The sequence below is a fragment of the Chelon labrosus genome (genome assembly GCF_963514085.1).
Source record: "Chelon labrosus genome assembly, chromosome: 11".
In the NCBI taxonomy this organism is placed as follows: Eukaryota; Metazoa; Chordata; class Actinopteri; order Mugiliformes; family Mugilidae; genus Chelon; species Chelon labrosus.
Genome location: NC_140344.1, coordinates 28,856,053 through 28,876,808, shown reverse-complemented (window position 1 = coordinate 28,876,808; position 20,756 = coordinate 28,856,053). Strand labels below are relative to the sequence as shown.

At 43.1% G+C, this 20,756-nt stretch overlaps 3 protein-coding genes across 3 annotated transcripts; 1 reads left to right on the top strand and 2 right to left on the bottom strand.

Annotated features, from left to right (window-relative positions):
• Positions 1–2,270: 2,270 nt before the first annotated feature.
• Positions 2,271–4,871, bottom strand: slc10a3 (solute carrier family 10 member 3). Its single transcript, XM_084555906.1, has one exon. It carries the CDS (start codon positions 4,564–4,566, stop codon positions 3,148–3,150), a length of 1,419 nt encoding a protein of 472 aa, XP_084412032.1. The 5' UTR covers positions 4,567–4,871; the 3' UTR covers positions 2,271–3,147.
• Positions 4,872–7,438: 2,567 nt separating this feature from the next.
• Positions 7,439–15,082, bottom strand: chmp1a (charged multivesicular body protein 1A). Its single transcript, XM_084555818.1, has 7 exons — positions 14,953–15,082; positions 13,314–13,333; positions 13,138–13,215; positions 11,667–11,813; positions 10,588–10,716; positions 10,293–10,486; positions 7,439–8,562 (listed from the first exon to the last, which is right to left on the bottom strand). The coding sequence occupies exons 1-7, from the start codon at positions 14,957–14,959 to the stop codon at positions 8,541–8,543; spliced, it is 597 nt and encodes a 198-aa protein (XP_084411944.1). The 5' UTR covers positions 14,960–15,082; the 3' UTR covers positions 7,439–8,540.
• Positions 15,083–16,213: 1,131 nt separating this feature from the next.
• Positions 16,214–20,179, top strand: LOC311495345 (charged multivesicular body protein 4b-like; the record flags this gene model as incomplete). The annotated part of the gene is made up of 5 exons (XM_084554757.1): positions 16,214–16,394; positions 17,943–18,039; positions 18,220–18,337; positions 18,685–18,778; positions 19,575–20,179. 5 exons carry the CDS (start codon positions 16,214–16,216, stop codon positions 19,643–19,645), a joined length of 561 nt encoding a protein of 186 aa, XP_084410883.1. The 3' UTR covers positions 19,646–20,179.
• Positions 20,180–20,756: the final 577 nt, after the last annotated feature.

The following is a 20,756-nucleotide window of genomic DNA, read 5'->3' as shown; positions in this document are numbered from 1 at the left end:
AACGATTCGTTTCTCAGTCGATTTCAATCTGTCGACTATTCTCTGAGTAAAAACCTTTGACTAACCAACAAATAAGAAATACACTTCCCCTAAACTTTTAAACACATTTTAACATGCTTTCTATGAATGAAGAACCCATTTCAGACTTTTACCAAATAATATTATTCAATAAAAGTTCAGATTCCGACCCAGAGAGAATGAGGAAACTCCACAAAGAAAGACCTCCAGCACGTTGCAGAACCTTCATGTTGTGATGCTAACCAGTGCTAACAGCTGCTAACACCCACTTAGAGCGGAACGCTGATGGAAATCTACCTGGTTTAGTTTTACAGATGATTTACAGAAGACAAGATGAGGCGAGAAAGACAAGACAAGATACAACAAGACAAAATAATATAAAATCAGAATAAACATCGCACATGTTTTGTTTGCTGATAACTCATAATGGATAAAACTGTTTTTTAATTAGTTTGCTTTGGCGTTTTAAACTTCTGTATCTCCCGTCATGAAAGAGATCACCACTGATTTAGCGCTGTCATCCAGAGATGGTAGATGGCAGCCATTGGCCTTTCCAGCCGACCTTATCACCCGCTGCGGCTTTTACTTTCTTATCAGCAGATGAAGTACCGCGCTACCGTCCTTGTGCAAACTGAATTTTGAACCTGCAGTCAACACTGATCTCTGTTTAGAGATCGTACCACGGGTGCATTGTGTTGTTTAGCAGCAGTTAACTGATAAAAACTGAACCTTGTCCTCTTGTTCAATAGGTTACTGAACTAAAGGCTTCGAGGGCCGAGACTGACCACGGTTTGCTTGTCACACTTTCTTAAACCAGTATTTTACTTATTTTGATTTAGCTCCTTGTGTGTCTGTTAGTTATTTAACAACTATAAATGATGAGAGTTAAAGAGATAATAATCAACATGTAAACACTGGATGTTGTAAAGTTACATTCACCTCCGCTGTGTTGGGCAGTAAAATCAGAAGTAAATACATGAAGTGAACAACTTTGATTGTCTGGTTCTCGTGGCTCCTGTCAGTGGGTGGATATATCAGGCAGCAAGTGGAACAGTTTGTCCTCAAAGCAGGAAAAACGTGCAACTGAAAGAATTTAAAAGACAAAGGACCAAACTGTGATATCTGGACGACTCAGTCGGAACAACTCCAGACACCAGGAAAGAAAATGTCCTTATTAATGGATATTTTACACGTGTTGTCTTGATCATGTTTCAGTCTGGTTTCAGGTGACGTCTCGTGCAGCTTCAGACATGTTGAAGGTAAAACAATGTCGCAATTGTTCAGGTATAATTGAGAAACAAGGTGAAACAAGAACAACTGAACTTTTAGGGTTTTAGCCAGAGAAGGAGCAGCAGGAGCCGTCGATGTCACATTGGAGAAGGTGGCCTGAGTCCAGTTGTTCTTGTTTCAGCTTGTTTTATTTTTTTTTAGGATATTTCATCCAAGTTTTCACTTCTTAAAAGATTCTGGGGAGTTGGGGTTCAAACAGGATCATCTGTGGGTGGCGTCCACCTGAAACTCACACGACCAGTGTGTGTTAACGACCAGATACTCACCTTATAATGTTAAGATGTTCCACTCCACCTCCCCAGCAGACCGTCACCATGTGAGTTTCAGGTGCCGTGAACTCATCAGTGACTCATCAGATCTTTTTAGCATTTACCTGTGGAGGCTCTCAGTCATCCAGGTCATCAACAAGCTGAAACACGGACTGAAACCGTTGAGATATTTCATCCAAGTCTCCATTTCTAATTGACTCGTGGAGAGTTGGAGTAACGGAAGAAGCATATCTGTTTAGGAAATACTTGAAGATTTTTTTATTTCTTTTTGGAGCAAACTTCAAAATTGTTAATTAAAAATCAGCTGGCCCGTAGCGTTAGCGCTGAGCTAACCAGAGTCTTGTTTCTCACAAGACAAACCTTGAGATCTGAAAGATAATTTGCGAAATTGCACAACGCTCCAACCGTCTGGTTATACTAAATGTTTAGTCATGATTCTAGTCATGTGACTTACTGACCCTAATATCAGGTCATGTTCAATTAAGGAACAAGCTGAAACAAGGACTTGTAGAGTTTCTTGAAGATGTTCCACCCAAAGGGTTTAAACATTTTAATTTCTTTTCAGGTCAAACTTTAACCCTTCAAGGGTTTCCTTAAAAGTTTCCTCTCTAACTCTTGGTGTTTCCAATGAGGAAGTTGGAACGTCTTCAAAGACTCACAAGACAAACCTCAAGGTCCTATTTAAGCATTATCTTCCCCCACTAGTCTTTTAGAGCTGAAGACTTAGATGACACGTCTTCAAGAAACCCAACAAGTCCAGTTGCTCTTGTTTCTGCAAGTAAGTCGCGTTTTAGCAGCATCATTTATCTATATTACACTTAAATGTCCCACGTGAGGCTGTGGTTCTTTCATATCATCTGACAAAGAACAAAGAAAAGATTTAAATATGCAAACACTCGACTGTGTGAACCCGTCCAACGCTCTTCTGTGCACACAACTCAACAAACGAAAGTCGTCTTTGACTTGAAGGCGTTTTATTTAAACTTTATTTCCTTTTACTTCACTTGTCGTCTCAAATATTTCAAGTACAAGGATACGAAGATCCGGGAAACACAATCAGTGGTAAATACTTTCAAAAGACAGATCATCATCGCTTCAGTTTGATTCACAAAATGTTTTTCGCTTTAACTCCACCCCCCTCTCCAAAAAACGCCCCCCCACTTCCTCCGGCTAAGACACATGGACCGCTTGTAAACATGGTACGAATCAATCTTTGCTTTTTTGATTACAAAAAAAAAAAAAGTAATTTGGTAGAAAAATATCATTTCTTTTATAGGTATTTCTCTTCTTATGAATATTTACATTAAAGTACGTCACAGTATAATCTGATCTGAAAAAGTACATACTGTAAAACACAAACACACAAAAAAGAAAGTAAAAGGTCTCGCGGGTAAAAGGCCTTTGGTTTTTTTCATGAAAAAATACCAAAACGACAAAAAACGAGCCACAAAAGTCTCTTCACCGTTTTGTGTCACAACAACAACAGTGATGACTGGGTTTGAGATCGGCGGGTGTCTGGTGTGACACCCGGGGTTCCACAGGTTTAAAAAAGTTCAAACTGCAGCTACAATCAGGCGTCGCTCCTCGGGGCGGCTGGCCCACAAAACCTCCGCCGGGCGTAGTATCCCAGGACGAAGAGGAGCATCTCGGAGGTGCTGCTGAGCGCCACGATGAACGGCGCCTGGGATGCGAAGTCGGCCTCCTCCCGGCGGAAGGACAGCTGCATGACGGCGAGCGCCAGCAGGCTGTTCTGGACACCCACCTCGATGCTGACCGTCTTCCTCTGCGGCGGCTCCAGGCCCGCCACCTTGGCCATGACGGCGCCGACCGCCAGGCCCAGCAAAGGCACCGTGACCCCGACCGCCACGATGGGCGGCTTGACGTTGGCCAGAATGGAGGCGCCCATCTGGTAGGCCATGAAGATGCCGCCCACGATAAGCACGAAGCTGAAGGGTCGTATGAGCGCCAGGAGGACGCGGGTGAGGGCGGGCAGGCGGAGCTTGACCAGCATGCCCAGGGAGATGGGGATGGCGATGAACAGGAGCGTCCCCAGGATCTTCACGAAGGGGACGTGCAGGGCGGCGTGGACGCCCAGCAGACGGCCATACACGGCTGAGGACAGAGGCATGGCTGCTGCCGCCACCACCGTGGACACAAGGGTCATGGAGATGGCCAGGGTGACGTCCCCCCCCAGCAGCAGGCTGTACAGGTAGCCACCGCCACCACCCGGTGCCGAACAGGCGATGACCAGGCCCAGAGAGAGCGCCGTGTGCAGAGAGGCCAGCCGGGACACACAGTAGGCGTAGAGTGGCATGACCAGGAACTGCCCCAGGACCCCAAGGAGCAGGGGCACGGGGCTCCTCAGCAGCCCCCGCAGCACCTCCACCTCCACCTTGCACCCGAAGGCACACTTGTTGATGAAGATGAGGGGCAGCAGGGCGAACAGCACCGGGTTCTCTGAGAAGTGGGACAGCCCACCCGACTGGATGAGCCGGGCGGCCGGGTCATCATCACCAGGCGCCACCCTGATGGAGTAGTCCGTCCTCTCCTCGATCAGAACCGGACCCGAGTCCTGGTCCAGGTCCAGCAGCTGGATCTGGAGCTGGGCCGTGCCCGGGAACCCGGAGCGGATGCTGATGATGTAGCTCTTGGCCGCTCCTGCCTGGCCACCATCCGTCACGTTCAGGATGGAGAGGACGTCCGTGTCCAGGGAGCGGACCCGCACCGTCTCCTTCCAGCTCCGGCGGCCCTTCCTGCTGGCCGCGCCGCTCCGGTACCGGCTGGAGATCACAATCACGCCGTTTGTGTTTTCCGGAAACTCAAATTCCTGCGAGGAACCGTCCCCGATCCTGATGAACATGCCGCCGCCGCCGCCGCCGCTGCTGATGTTGGTGCTGCTCCCGTCGACTGTCAGGTTTCCGGTGGCCCACGCCCGGTCCGCTCCTCCGGTGACCAGGAAGAGACAACAGACTGTAAATATCGTCCTCATCGTGTGCACGGACGGACGGACGGGGGGTGGGGGGGCGGAAGACACGCTTCTCCCCCTCCTCTCCTCCTCCTCCTCCTCTTCCTCCTCTTCCAGCGGCCTCCCCCAGACGGTTACTCCGCCGCCCTGTTAATCCAAACGCGGGGAACTTCTCATTCCGGTCTCCGGTATGAACGCGCAGCGTCGGTAGCCGGCTCCACGTCTCGTCTGCTTTCCATTTTCTCGGCGCTGTTATACCGGAACCTCGACATCACCCCGCCCCGTCCTGACGGAGCCCGGTGGTGAAGCGGCAGCCCCCGCGAAGCACTCACACAGGTCCCCCCCCCTCTCCCTCTCTCTCTCTCCGTGTCTCTCCCTCCGCTCCGACTGACCGGAGATAAAATGTCCGTCACCGTGAACCGAAGCCTCGTCCTCCACCGTTATTGTCTCTCGCGTTGAAGGAACCGGAGACTCAGCATCGTAGCTCCGCGACCGTTTGTTTTCTGCTCGGCGATTTTTTTTTTTTTCTTCCGTTAAGCTAGCTGTAGCTAAAGCTAAACTTCCGGTAGCGACCTGCCAAAATAAAAGACCTTTCACTTTTATTCTTATAATGATAAAACACCACTGACATTAATAGAGATTCAGATTTAATATTTTAAGCTCATTATCAGGTTTAACCTCATTATCTTTTTGTAATACTCATAAAAAGCCACTTTATATGATATGACGTTTTTTTAAAATCACTAAATACATCTGTAACTCAGTTGGTTTCTTAAATAAATAAAAAAATAATAATGAACACATAATAAAAACAGCTTGTATAAATCCTGTGGTCTTTGGCTTAAAATGACGATTTTATGATTTAAGCATTTATTTTGTAAATTTAATTTTACAGAAAACACCCACTACTTCCGGTCTGTCTCTGACTAATTGTGACTTGGCGTTAATCCAGTCAGAGCTGCTCATAGCGTCAGCCCCCCTTCTCCCCCCTCTCCCCCCTCCCATCCAGACAATGAGCAGGGGCGGTCACATGGGAGGGGAACACCTGGTTGGGGTGGGGGTGGATTGGGGGGGGGGGGGGGGGGGGCAGCCAGGGATTACCCATGAAACACAAACACAGGAGAACACACATTAAATTTACTGGGCAAAATAAATAAAAAAAATGGCGGATTATGAAAATATTTAAATATATTTTGTGCATGTGAGCAAACAAAAAGACTACAAAGCAAAAAAAGATGATGAAATGATCACAGTAATGTGGAAACCTGCTACCAAAAATAAATAATGTCAACATAAAGAGACAAAAACAATGAGAAAGGGCACATTAAACAACCAACAACCACACAGTCAAACAAAACAGCCAAAAGCAGTGCAACATAAATCTGAAACAGTCGTGTTTTTGAATGTCTCTTGTCTAGGAGGGTGGCAGAGGAACCTTTAGTCTCATAATTCCTTCACGTTTATCTTCAAAACATTAACAGTTGGCTGTGAATTTATGCTATTGTTAGTTCGGCCTCATCTTTCCCACAAAGGATTTATATCTTAGCCATCGCGCTCATCCTGAGGTTTCCTGTTCAAGGCGTGTTTTTTTTTTTATGAGTGACACAGGTCGATTCCTGTGTGTTAGTTGTAAATTTGTAGATTGTGTTCCTCGCCTCGTCCTCACTCTCAGTTTCTGTTTCCTGACCTCTGATCTGTGGACTATCTGGTGACACCGATCCTTTATGTTCAAGCGGTTTCCTGTTACAGACTCGCTGCCAAGTAGGCTACTGCCTATTTGTTCGACACAAACAGGAAACCTGACGCCCTGCAGCCTTTAAAGGAAACTCCCGTTATGTCGCTCTCTTTTTTTATTTATTTTTTTTTTATGGGAGCTGCCTCCTGCTGGGACTCACTAAAAGACATTTTTTTAATTCATAAGCTGCACTCTCGTTCCCCCAGCGGAGGGTTAGCGAGGTCGCTGCAGGCTTAGCGGCCTGCTTGGTGTGAAAAAAAAAATAAAAATGTAAAAGCCACTTCCTAGGACGACCCGCCCGCCTGTTTCACCATCTATTGTGTTTTGTCGTGAGTTGTGCGTCCTCCTTCTGTCACCACGGGTGAGTCGAGGCTTCCAGAAAAAGAAAAGGCGGGGGAGTCCGCGGCGGAAACAACCTGCTGGGGAAACCGCTCAGGCCTCTGCTTTGACATTTCATGCAGCGACAGCTCAGTTTGTTGCAGGGCTGCCAGGCACGCACATTCTCCTGCTTGGCATTTGTGCAGACCCCCCTTCCTCCCCCCCAGGGCTGTCTAATTATTTACCCGTGGTATGATAATTTACCCCATGACTTATTTCACAAACAGGGAGGAGGAGGAGGAGGAGGAGGAGGAGGAGGGAGAGAAAAGAGCACCGCCATCTTTATCCACTTTAACGTCAGGAGATGCAGCTTCATCTGTTTACTGTCAGGAAACAGACGCTTGGATTTGAATATTCATGAAGAAAACGTTCTGAGCGGCCATGATGGCGAATCCAAATTAGCACCGGGCCACACATTAGTTCACCTCCTGGCAGGTTTCATCAGATCAGAATCCAAACAAATCTGCTTCATGTAGGGTCTGAGGATTGCTTTGGTATTTTAAGTTTGCTCGAAAAGATTCAAAGAGACTACAGAAGACTGGAAACCTATTTTTGTCACAGTTGTTGGAGAATCGTGTGGATAGACTCAAAATGACCATGAAAAGATAATAAGAACAATATCAGCTGCATGTGTCGTCAGTTGTTTTTCAATCTGATTTAATATTGAGACAGAAGAAGAAGTTCTGCTGAGTGTGAAATTCAAAGTTTGGTTGTGTGTTCTCTCTGTTAGCATCAAGCTAGCTGGTTAGCTCCAGACACGAGACACAAACTGCAGACGTCGAATGATGGACAGCGTCCAGAGGGCGAGATTTTATTTTCATACGATAAAATATACAAAACCAAAAAGTGCTGCAGAGTCTGAACTTGAGTATAAATAAACTCTCCAGTATGATGAGGAAGGACGAGAGACTGGGTCGGTCGTCGGTTGGAGGTCCTGGCTTCTCCTCGCCGACGTCTTCAGCCAAAGAACAAAAACAACAGGCAAAGAGCAAACTCAAAGCAGAACTACACACCTGGAGTAAAACTAAACAAAAACAACGGTGAAGCAGTCTCCTGTTAATTCTAACTCATTCTGATGCTTTTTTACTTTTTTCTTTTTCCAGATCTAAACCATCTGCAGCTCCTGCACTAATGTGTGCTTTATAACAGTGAATTAGATCCAGCATGGTGAACATGTTTCTGTCCTGAGACAAACACACAACACATCCTGACGGCTAACAGGAGCTCAGGCTGTTCTTTCTGGCAGGAGGAGAAACTAAAGTCCTTCAGGCACTGGTGGAGGAAGCACCTACGCAAGCGTCTGCATCCCAAATAAGGCGTTCAAAGCAATAAAAAAAAAAAAACAACACAAACAATAAAGGAAGCAAACATCGACAAGAGTAACACAAAGATTGCCTGATGAGGGAGGGAGACGTCAGCTCGTTAGTGTTACCGACATGTGTTCGGTTATTTTAGATGCGTCTCCTTCCTCCAACAGAATCGTCCAGTAAATGATTTTCTGATTGAAAACAGAACCCAGTCCCTCTTATACAATCACCAGAACCGCTCATTAAAACTTCCCGTGTTTGTAAAATGTGTTTCTGTACAAAGCTTACATCCAAAAGGTTTGAGAAGAAAGGATGTAAAAGAGGAGGGAGGATCGAAAACAGGAAGGTGAACCAGAGAGAGGGAGAGAGGGAGAGAGACTTTCTGTGGAGGTATTTCTAGCTGCTGTGTGGGTTTATTTTTAGAGCTGGGGGGTAGGGTGAGGAGGGGGAGGGGGAGGGGGAGGGTGAGGATGGTAATCAATAGCCTCGTTAAGTCCTCCCGGTAGAAACAGTTCAATAGAAACACACACAGCTCTCGTCGTCACGGTGAAACTCTCCCCCTTCCTTCCACGAAGCCTTCAGTTCCTCAGAGAGGCCAACCTGAGAGGAGAAGACCAAATGTTAGCATGGCCACTTCATTAGGTACACCAGTGGGTAGGGATGTCCCCATCAAGTTAACGTTTTATTTTTTTTTGCCACCCCTGATCCGATCTTTTAATATTGAGAATCGGTCGATCCGAGTCCTAAACCGATCTTGATCCTCTAGTGGACATTAGAGGAACTGCAGTTTCAGAGTTTGTTGCTTTCTGAAAAGGATGCCCCCCCCCCCCCCCCGATCAGATCTTAGGTGTTCGCCTGAGTAAAGTTCTTCTACACTGTGCTTCTTCTTCTGCTGCTAATTCTTCTAATTCTTCTTCTTCTTCTTCGCCTTTAGTCAGTGCTCTGAAGTTCTGATGCTATCTACCCGCTATTAAAACAAAAAAGAACATTTTAAAACTAAAACTACAGAAGATCAGACTTGACTGAACTCCAACGGCCCTGATTTGTCCGTCAGCTTCAGCCTGAACAGAACATGAACTCGTTTCCATCCAGGAACACGTCAATAACGAGACAACAACACCTCTGTGCTTGATAACAGGCTGGCATGTGAACGCTGCTTCCCATGTTGTCTAGAAATAACTTGACACAAACACAGAAGACAAAATAAAAGAGCCCTATATCAACAGCTGTTAAATGTTGGATTAAATATAAAATATATCAGAAGAAAAAGAAAAAAATCAAAACTCGATTGATGATTTTGCCCAAACATTCAATTTACTGTCATTTAAAGAAGGAAAGAAGGAAGGAAAGACAGTGAAAGGATTCAAGGAAGGAACGTTTGTGTGTCTGTAAATCAGCAGCGCCATCATGTGGTCAGTAGAATATTGTACCAGCTGCTGTCTCTAATGGATCTCTACCTACCGCTGGATCAGAACCATCAACAGCTGCTGGTTGACTTGGAGACATGATCCAGATGTTGGAACAAGATGGAAAGACTCTCACATGATAAGATCTGATTTATTCTAGAGACAAAGACTCAGATTAGACCTGAACCCTGGAAGCTTCCATCCTCCTGTCTTTAAGTCTCAGAGGTGTGGAGCCCAAACTGGACCTTTCAAACCAGAATTATCCTTTGAACCATGACCAGCTGATGTCTACTGTCCAGCCACACTGTATTTGACTATTCTAATGACTCTTCATAAAGCTCTACCTTCCTTCTCTTTTTCATCTTCCTCATTTGAGCTCAACGCTCCGAGTCATTCTGGTTCACTTCACATGACTGTGCAACCACAGCAGTTGTGTTGAGTGTGTGACGGCAGCACTAATTTAATTAACTGATCTCATGCTTCGCTCTGACTGCAGAGATGCATGTTCATGTGATAGCAGTTAGGAGGAGGAGGAGGAGGAGGAGGAGGAGGAGGAGTCACCAACATGCCAAGAACAATGAGATGGAGCTAAGAGATATATGAGATGTTACATGATACAGTCTACAATAATGAAGAAGGAGAGGAGAGGAGGATGGGAGGAAGAGAAGAGAGGAAGAGTGGAGGAGGAGGGGAGGAGCAAAGGAGGAGAGGAGGACAGGATGAGGAGGAGAAGAGGAAAAGAAAGGAAGAGTGGAGGAGAGAAGGAGAGGAGGGGAGGAGGAGGAGAACAGAGACAGAGGAAGAGTGGAGGAGCACAAGGAGGGGAGGAGGAGGAGGAGAACAGAGACAGAGGAAGAGTGGAGGAGGACGAGGAGGAGGAGGAGGAGGAGGGAGTTAGCGTAACTACAAGTTAAACCATCGTACCGTCGGGACAGCTGGTCCTCCCTGTCCTGGCTCCTGGAGCTCTCGGCTCCTATGGAGGTGGCTCCTGCAGGCAGCTGGCTGAGCTGGTCCATCACCTCCAGGCCGCTCTCTTCTGCCACCTGGTGGATCAGGTCGTCCACCTGCTCCTGAGGCGTGGTCAGCGTCATGGCTGAGCTCATGGAGTCCTCCATCACCTGAAAAACAAGGAGGTCAGGGAGGTCAGGGAGGTCAGGGAGGTCAGAGCTGGGTGGGTGGGACCTCCTCTTCAGGTCTACTGTGGAGAGGAGACACTCACCGAGGTGTGGACGTCCAGGTTCTGGACTTGGGTTTCAAACTTGTCCATGACGGCGGAGACCTTCTGGAGGTCCATGGAGCTCAGAGCTTTGTCCAGAGCCTTGGTCACCTGACCCATGTTCTTAGTCACCTGACAGGAAATGAGATCAGAGTTATATATTATAGATTATTATTATTATATAGGTTATTATAATATAGATAGACTCATTAATACCAATAGGACTGGACAGAGGAGAAGAGCAGAGGAGGTGTAGGAGGAAAGGAGATGAAAAGAGAGGAGGATGGGAAGAGTAGAGGAGCAATAGAAGAGAAGACAAGGAGTGGATAAGTTGAGGATAAGGAGGCGGAGGAGAGGAGAGGAGAGGAGAGGAGGAGAGAAGTAGAAGAAGGAGGAGAGGAGAGGAGGAGTGGAGGAGGAGAGAGGGAGACTGAAGGAGGAAGAGAGGAGGAGAGCAGGAATGAAGGAAGGAGAGGAGGAGTGAAGCAGGAGGAAAGGAGGAGGGGGAGGAGGAGAAGAGGAGAGAAGGAGGAGGAGGAGAGAATTAGAGGTGGATAGGGGAGAGGAGGAATAAATGAGGAGGAGAGGATAGAAGGAGGAGGAGAAGAAAGTAGGAGATGAGAGGAGAGGTGGAGGAGAGTGGAGGAGATGAGGAGAGCAGGAATGAAGGAAGGAGAGGAGGAGTGAAGGAGGACAAAAGGGGGAGGAGGAGTGAAGCAGGAGGAAAGGAGGAGGGGGAGGAGGAGAGGAAGACTGAAGGAGGAGGAGAAGAGACGGAGAAGGGCAGGAAAGTAGGAGATGAGAGGAGAGGCGGAGGAGAGTGGAGGAGATAAGGAGGAGAGGAGGGGAGGAGGAGAGGAGGAGGAGGAAAGGAGGAGGAAAGGAGGAGGGGAGGAGGGGAGGAGGAGAGGAGGAGTGAGTGAGGAGGAGAGGATAGAAGGAGGAGGAAGAGCGGAGGAGGGGACTAGAGTAGGAGATAAGGTGGAGAGGAGTAGAGGAGTAGAGGAGTAGAGGAGGAGGTACCATGATCTAGACGGTGAGATATCTTCCTGTGTGTGTTTCGTGGCTTTAACTGAACTGACCTGTTTCATGGTGACGGCCGTCTGGACTTTAGAAGCCACGGCGTCCACTCTAGACGCCATCCTCAGCCAGTTCAGACCCTCATTCTTTTTCCTGATGGCGTTCTCTGCGTAGACTCGAGCGATTTCCACATTCTTCTGCTGCAGAGCCTGAAGACGAGACAAAGACACAGACAGAAACAATGAGGACGTTTCCTCAACCCGTTCATTTCACGTCTACCTTCACATGTCTCATAATGTAAGACACGTTACCAGATCCCCCCAAAACAACTAAATATATGAATAATAGAATAAACCTGCCCTCATATCGTTGATAGACTCACAACAGGACAATTAAAAGAACAATCAGTTCATATGTTTTCTACAATAGTCTGTAAAGAATCAGCAAAGAACAATATTTGGACTATTTAGAGCAAATCTTTGATATTTGAGATTTGTGTTTCAGCTTCAAATGAGAGACAATCAAACTGTTAATATAGCGCAAAGAAAAGGAGAAATTCTTTTTCCTATCGATTCATCTGCTGATTAATGTTTCACTGAACTGATTAGAGTAAAAAAGTGAACTAATCATTTCAAATGTGAAGAGAACAAACAGAGAGAAAGTGATGAGCCACTGCTCGTCCATTCAGATGAACATGAGCCACAGGATATGAGACATGAACAGTATCATGACTAACGTCTCTGATGAGGGAAATAAAAAAGGGCTTGGTCGTGGGTCAGTGTACTTTCTGGTATTTCAAGTTTGGTTTTAGACTCTTAAATAAAAAATGAGATTAGATATTACATTTAATTCAAAAACTTAAATCCTGGACCGGAGAGACCTGGACCAGTGGTCACCATGGAGACCACTGGTCCAGACATTTTTACTTTTAAACAACAGAATAAAAGAAAGAGTTCCCTTCTTTGTTTTTTTGTTTTGTTTTTGGATTTAAACTGAATTCACTTCTGGTTCTTAAAAGCAAACCTGTAACACCAAACTAAAATGCACGGACCTGACCGTCATGTCATAACCCTCCCTGCTCTTTCATTCCATGAATACCACTTTGTGTAATCTCTGCATCAAACATTTAAACAGGAGCAGAGTTTCCTCAGGGCCGTGCAGATCTCTGAAGTTGCGCTGCCCCCTGCTGACTCATGTGAGGGGTAATACTGCTGGAGTGAAAGACGACGATAAACTCTGTCCACATACGGACACTGAGGCAGGGTGTGGCAGTCAGAGCTCAACAGATTGGCGTTAAACCTAAAGCCTCAACAGAACAGAACACGTCAAACAGCCGCACCCAGACGTCATCACTGACATCTACGCACCGACTGGAACTGACAAAAGAGATAAAGACACGCTCCGAGAGGCCTGGATGTTTTAAATTGTTCACTGGTGCTAAACATAGAGCAGCTGATGAACAAGACGATAACACAAAGCATTGTGGGAGGTTTCATTGTCCACACTGAACCAGCGGTTTGACCTGCAGCTCACCTTCTTGACCTTGGCCTGCTCCTTCTCAGACTCCTTCTCTGCCTTCTTGGCCAGTCGCTCAAGCTGCTTGGAAGTGAACTGTGATCCAAACAGGAGATAAAACAGACTTTAAAGAACAGAATCCATTATATTATTTATTTACGCTTATATGGATTCATAATTTCAAAGCACCATACCTTTAGCTGGAATAGTGTTTCTGTAGAGGGACAGAGAGAGAGACAGTTAGAAATGTGTATATGATGTTACTCTGTAGTGTCTGTGGACAAACATAAACTTGAATAAGAGCCTTTCATTCAGATAAAGTGTTCCACTGGTGTTTCTGCCGTGTTCACCCAATAAAACTGAACATTGTTTAACAAAAAGAATTAGAATTAGAAAACCTGCTGCCACACAGCTCGTATGTCTTCTGAGAGCCCACAACCCCAAACAAATCAGGTCCTAACTAATGTTAGACTGAAGACGCTTCTTTGTGGAGGAGCTAAGGATTTTTCAGACTTTTAACGACCTGCAGACACTCTGATGTCTGTCTGTTCTTTGCTTCAGTTGGAAGAAGAGCAGGTCTTATTATAAAATAAATACATAAATAAGATAACGTACAGGGGCAGCTGAAAACAATCTGCACCTCTGAACCCTGACACAGGAGTTTATGTCTCTACTGGCTGAGATTCAGACTCATAAACCCAAATTCTTGCTTTATTATTCCGGAAAAAAAACATCTCAACATATAAATAAGGGTTTTAAGCGAGGAATCAGTTCAACAACACCCTCAACTTTTCTCCTTTTTAAGCATTATTTCTTTAATGGCTATTTCCTGCTTTCTGCATATCTACTTTGTTCGTTTGCTCCATTTACTATCTGCATCTGCTGCATGCTTGCTCTGAATGTGTGTGTCCTTCCTGAATGAGGTTTTGGTGGGAACATAAATAAACACAGGTCAGACCCCAACGCGGGGGCGTATGTTCTGTGAAATACAAGAAATACTCTGTATGAGCAAATTTAAATCAAATGCTCAAGAAGTTTAATGTTTAATACAGACTGATACTAATATGTGACCAGAAACAAAAAACTAATGAAAGGGTCAGAGACTTACTCACTTACTGTATATATCTTATATTTACATACACCATATTTACCCCATATTTGTCTATCACTATATATTTTACATTATGTTTACAAATCTTAATTACCATATATTTCATATCCATACTTATTGTATGTATATCGTATATTTTACATATACTTTTTTATACATTCTACCTCACTATACTTTTATTTTTGACCCTTTATCTTGCTGGATAGCTAATTACCCTTATGATAAATAAAGTATCTATTTATATGTAAATCCACTGACGAGCTATTCAGTCTAAGTTTATTGTTATAATGGCATGTAGCCAATTTACCTGGTACTATAAATATAAACCGGAAACACTCGTTTCTAAAGCTAGAGCACATTTTAGTTAAATGAGGTCATATTTTTGTACAACTGCCAAACACAGGAAGTGTCAACGTTTGTCTGAATGTGTTACAATCCTAATAAAACAAGTTTTAAGAGATGATTAAGTAGCAGACAGATTCTGAGTAACCTGTTAAATCAAATTCATATTAATAAACAATCTGGGAGCAACAGTAAACACGAGAAACCAGAAATGAATCAGCTGAAAAATCAAAACAGGTCTGGCAGCTAGCCCCGGCTAGCCACACACCCAAGCTAAAAGGCTAATGCTAGCTATATGTCATAAGACTGGAGGTCTAGCTAAACAAAAACATTCTCAAAGTATATTAAAACGACAAATCGACTGTTAAAACACAACGTACCGTCCATGTCAACGCGAATACGATTCCAAACGATCACGGAAAATTGTAGTCTTTATTTGTTTATGTGTTGTTACCGTGTCTCTTCCTGGTCCAAAACTACACACGTGACCAGAAATCGTCTTCTTCTTCGTCTCTCTTGCCTTGTTCTAAGGTTGTTGCCTCTCTTTTTAAGTGAAACACCGCCACCTACTGTCAAACAAAAACGCCTCCATTTAGTTTAGTTCAGTTTAAACTTTTTCATCTACAGCTGGGTTAGTTTACTCCATTATAATTCAACAAATTTTTTATTTATTTTTTTATTTGATAAAACATTAATTCAAAAAGCAAACATTAATTTAAACTGTTAATAACTGTAGGGGAGTAAAAAGGTACAACATTTATATTTAAAATGTCGTGGGTTAGAAATAATATAACAATAATATCATAAAATAACATTAAATCAAAACTACACTTTGTCAAGAAAATTATTATTCTTATGGCATTATTGGCCAAGTGTAAAAGTTTGTAAAATGTGAATTAATGTTATATTCTAAAATTGTGTTAGAAACTGGAAGGGAACTGTCCAGAACTGCCCGAGAATAATCACGTTTTTAAGATTTCTTGAGTAACGAAACAATTCACTGATAGTTGTCAAGGCATCCACCGGTAAGTATAAAAAACAAACTCATAATAGCTCATTCGGCATTGTTAATTTTCCATAATATGAAATCATATGGGCTTAAAAGAATAACCAGTACTCGTGTTTTAGCTGTAGATGCTAGCTAGAGCACAAATGCTCCGCTCAGTGTATCCATGGCAACGTCATACTTCCCGTTTCTTGTGACAGTTGATGTCTGCTTTATTAACTTTCGCAAAAAGCCTCAAAATTTTAAAACATATAATTAATACATTTTAAAACAATTAACGCTGCTTTAAATCTATTAAAAAAAAAAAACTTCTTTAGCTAAGGCTAAATCATAGGATCATTTCAAAGATGGCGACCATTTTATAAAATGGTCTGGTATGAATTCATCCATTTTTACTTAAAATTGTAAAGTAGGGGTGGAATAATTATAGTCCACCGTATGCTTAAATTCCCTAAGATTAATAAAATGTTTCCTCATTTTGACTAGGATCTGTAGTTTTTAGTGTAGGAAGTGTTTTCTTTTGAAAGTGGTCTTACCAGTTGCAGGCAGCTGTAGAGGCTCAGAGAGGAGGCAGCTAATTTACAGTGGACACCACCTTTCATCAGCACAAGCCAAGGATCTAAAAACAGTTACCAATGTCTGTGTTTAAGATATTTAGTGAGGGTGAAAATGTGAGAAAGACCTCCTGCTATGAAGAGGAAGTCAATAAGCTTCCAGGGAGACGAGAGTTTCTGATGAAAAAGAAAGAAATTCTGAAGAAAAGGATTAAGCAGGAACTTCTGCTTGCCAAGAAAAATAGCACAATAAACAGAACAGGTGAGATATTTTACTGAAAAGTATATTTTTAAAGGTCGTTAGCTAACTGAAGAGATAGTTAGCGAGTTATCACGCTAATTAATATGTTAGCTAACTATATGCTATTGTAATAGACCTGAATTAAAAGAAACACATAACTAAAAAATAAAATAAATAAAAATATGAATAGTAGAATGAATAAAGGTGAAAGCAACGAGGTCGAAAAATCTAAAAGTTATGGATTCATAGTTGAACTGTACTGATTTATTTGAGTTAGCATGTTAGCTAACTAGCTGCTACTGTTTTTGACCCGAATTCAAAGAGACATATTAAGTGATTTATAAACTGTTAAAATAGCAAGTGGGATGTTATAGATAAACTCTGAAAAGTTAAGAGTGATTGACAAAGGGTGGAAAAGCCAAACGTTATGAATTAATATATATATATATAATTATTATTTTTTTTTTAATTAGCATGTTAGCTAACTAGCTGCTACGGCTAAAGGCCTGAATTATAAGAAATAGAACTAAAAGTAATTCATGAACAGTCGAATAACAGGTGAAAGTAACTGTGAAACTGTGAAAAGCTGAACGTGATTAATAAAAGTTAAAAAAATCTAAACGGAAATGGATTAATAGTGGAAGATTTATAGCAATTAGCATGTTAGCTAACTAGTTGCTACTATAACTGACCTGGATTCAGAGTTATATCACGTGAAGTAATAAATTATAAACAATTAAAATAGCAAGATGAAAGTAACAGATAAACGTTGAAAATCCAAAAATGACAGAAGTTGAAAAAGCTAAAACTTATAGATTTAATAGTTGATCCTGTCACTGCAGGTGTGATCACTGTCTTGACCAAACTGGCCAAATCCAGGTTATTTTACTGTGGGAATTAATGTTCTACAATTTGGTTTATTATTATACAATTAAAGAAATTATGCCAGAAATAACTTTTTATAACAGATTATCCTTTAATTTATTCCACAATATTGTCTGATTTACATTGCTGTGACTAACACAGCTCATACTGTTCATACAGTAGTTAGGATAAAGTGGTGTAATGCAAAATCGAACTATCCTGGTAGATGATTTGTGTTTTTGTATCATTCACATGTTCTGGTTGGAAAAAGCATATCAATGCTGAGGCTACTGACAGCAATAAAAAGTAAAACAAACCTGGATTTAAATAAGTAATCAACATTTTTAGTTTGTTATTCACAAAAGGCATCTGATAATGTGTGAACCATGAAAACAAACCAAGAAAAAGAAGACATCAAGAAAGACTAGCTGTTTTTTACTATTATATGTTGTATTTCATACATCTTTTAACAAGAATCTTTTCCTTTTATTGCAAATGCTACTCTGCTTAAAGATAAAAATGAATAAAGCCAGAAAATATATTTAAATGTCTGACAGCTTACAAATATTTATTGTTTTACTGCTGCATTTCATACACATGTGCTGGTTCCAGGGTGTTATGCAAACTAATACAACTAATTTATCACCGTGGGAAGTAAAGTTGAGTTAAAGTGTTTCTTCTGAAATGTCTTGCCTCTCCTCCCAGTGGCTCTGCAGGCTCTCAGAAAGAAGAAGCGCTATGAGAAGCAGCTCGAGTACATCGACTACGCTTTCAAGGCCATGAGATCTGCTCAGGAACACATGTAAGGAAGAAGAGACATCGTTAGAATGAATAACACTCATGAAAGAGAGTAAAACAGTAAAAACATCAACATGAAATCACAAAGGATTACAGGTCATTGACGCAGATCTTCATTTTTGTTAAAATCCTCAAAGTGGTGTTAAAGACACATTTAACTGGAACTGTCTGCCGGCTGTTGCAGAGAGATCGTCAACAAGGTGAATGACCTGATGGAGGACATTCAGGAGGAGCAGGATGTGAATGAAGACATGTCCGACTCCGTCCACACATCTTGGTGCTTGGAAGTGGAATTTGATGAGGCAGGATGACAGTTATGATCTTATGTCATGGGAAGCGAGTCATCTTTGCGTATTTCACTGACATTTACTCTAATCATAAATTTTTATTAAAATGTTTATAAATCCGTCATGGGGAAGTTCATTCTCTTCATTTAACCCATCCCGCCATTTGGGGGTTGCTCAAAGTCCCAGATCTTGCTTCTGTAACCGCTGGGTCACAGCTCCCCTAAAAGTGACCCCTGAACTGGACAATATATAAATGCAAATGTTCAAATTATGTATTTTGATCATTTATGAAGCGAAAAATTCCCAAACAATACATATATATGTGTGTGTGTGTGTGTGTGTGTGTGCGCGTTTCCCTTCAGGATGAGCTGCTGGCAGAGCTGGAGAGGCTGGAGAAGAATCGGGACGAGAGTCTCTTTGAGATGGACGACCCCACGGTGTCACCTCCTCGTCCTGGTAAGAACCACAAGAAGAAACGTTGGTCAGCTGTTCTAGTCTATTCCTACTCTTTGCCTGCACCTTACTCTCACTCTACTGTTCTCTGTGTGTTGGCATTGTCTGCATACGTTGCAAACTTGCACTTTACACCGATCAGCCACAACATTATGACCACTGACAGGAGAAGTGACTGACATTGACCATCTTGTGACAGTTCAGTGTTCTGCTGGGAAACTTCTGGACCTGGCATTCATTGGTGTGGATGTTACTTAGACATGTAGCACCCACCTAGACCAGACCAGGCACCCCCACCCTATAGCAATGACACTCCTTGATGGCAGCAGCCATCCCCAGCAGGATGCAGCCTGACACAGACACACACACAAAAACACTTTAGGAACAACTAAAAAAAAAAACATGAAGAACAGCACAAGGTGTTGACCTGGCCTCCAAATTCACTAGATCCCAAACTGATCAAGTATCTGTGGGATGCTTGATCTTCCCCCCACTAACAACATTCTGCCGATCAGACACCACAGGACACTCTCAGAAGGACCATGTCCATTCTCTGGTGAGTCACCACAAGGGCAAGGTGGTCATAATGTTATGCCTGATCGGTGTGTATGCTGATAAGAGTCTGGATACCTCAGGCTAGTTTTACGTAGCACTGTGGTCCTGAAGGAACATAGTTTAATTTTACTTTGTGCTGCCTCTGCTGTTTGTGTTTGGAACAACATGTTTAAAAGCTTCACATTCATCTTCTAATTCCTACAAACTGCTCACACCGTCTTTTTTCTTCCTTTCTCCTCCAAAGCCCAGACGGAGGAAGAGGAGATTGAGGATGACTTGGAGTATCTCAGACGCTGGGCGAACCAACTGTCGTAAAAACACACCAGCAGATGAAACACGCTGGAGTTCAGGATGGAATTAAATATGCAGCAGTTATTATTGGTTCCTGTTCAGGAGTGGTGTTTCATGTTTGTGTGGACTTTTGACAAAAGCATCGACATCATCGTTATGTTGATTAGATGAGTCTTTTTTTAAAGTCCGGGTAGCGTTTTACTGTTTCAGATCAGTTAATGTTATTAAAATAAAACCAATGACCTTTCTAACAGTATCTGTCGGTGGTTTGTTCTCTGTTCTCTCACAGTAAAACAAGAGTTTGTGCTTCTTATCCGTGTTAGGCCTTTATAAATCCAGGATCACTTTCTCCTGTGAGCGACAGGATTAGTGTCTGTCACACAGAGGGAGAGAGGACGGGAGACAAAGACGAGCAAAGCCTCACACAAACAATGCTGAATGCAGACGACTCCCATGTGTGCTGCAGCATGGACTGACCAACATCCTGTATGAGGACATGTAGGACAGCTGACTGAAGACTAAATGGGGGCTGGAGCAAGCCAGAAGGAAGAATCAGGTAAGAATGACGTCATATCATCTCGGTAGAAAGCTCTGAATATAAATGAATGACTAATTTACCCAGCGAGACGTTGGAGTGATGTAAACAACATTTAATAAAAACACATCAAATGAAGCTTTTAATTTTGAGTCCTGATCTGGTCCTAAATGTCCTAGAGTTGGTCTCCTGTGTCTTCCTAAAGTCTGTCCTCGTCTTCCTTGTCTTCCTTGTCTTCTCCTAGAGTTGGTCTCCTGTAGCTTCCTAAAGTCTGTCCTTGTCTTCCTTGTCTTCTCCTAGAGTGGACTGGATTCAGTCCAATAAATCTTTCAGTCAAAGTTAATGTAGTGTGGAGAGGGTAGCTGGTACCTTGTGTTCTCTACTCCAGAAATGTTCTGGTCATCCAACGCTGCCATAAACTCCCTAACCCTCTCTGGAAGATGTTTCTCCTTGACGCTGTCTCCAGGAAACTTTTCTCTTCTTTTAAACGTTCAGTGTTTGTTGTTGTTGTTTGGGTGCAGCCTTTGACTGAGTGGACTCCATGGATTCTGTTTAGATGATCAACTACTACCACCTCACACTAGTTACTAACCATGTCTG

Coding starts and splice junctions, on each gene's coding strand:
- slc10a3 (XM_084555906.1), bottom strand. CDS start 4,566: ATGAGGACGATATTTACAGTCTGTTGTCTCTTCCTGGTCACCGGAGGA.
- chmp1a (XM_084555818.1), bottom strand. Junction 11,814..13,137: donor AGCAGGCCAAGGTCAAGAAG/GTGAGCTGCAGG, acceptor TCTCGTCTTCAG/GCTCTGCAGCAGAAGAATGT. Junction 8,563..10,292: donor GAGGACCAGCTGTCCCGACG/GTACGATGGTTT, acceptor TTCTCCTCTCAG/GTTGGCCTCTCTGAGGAACT.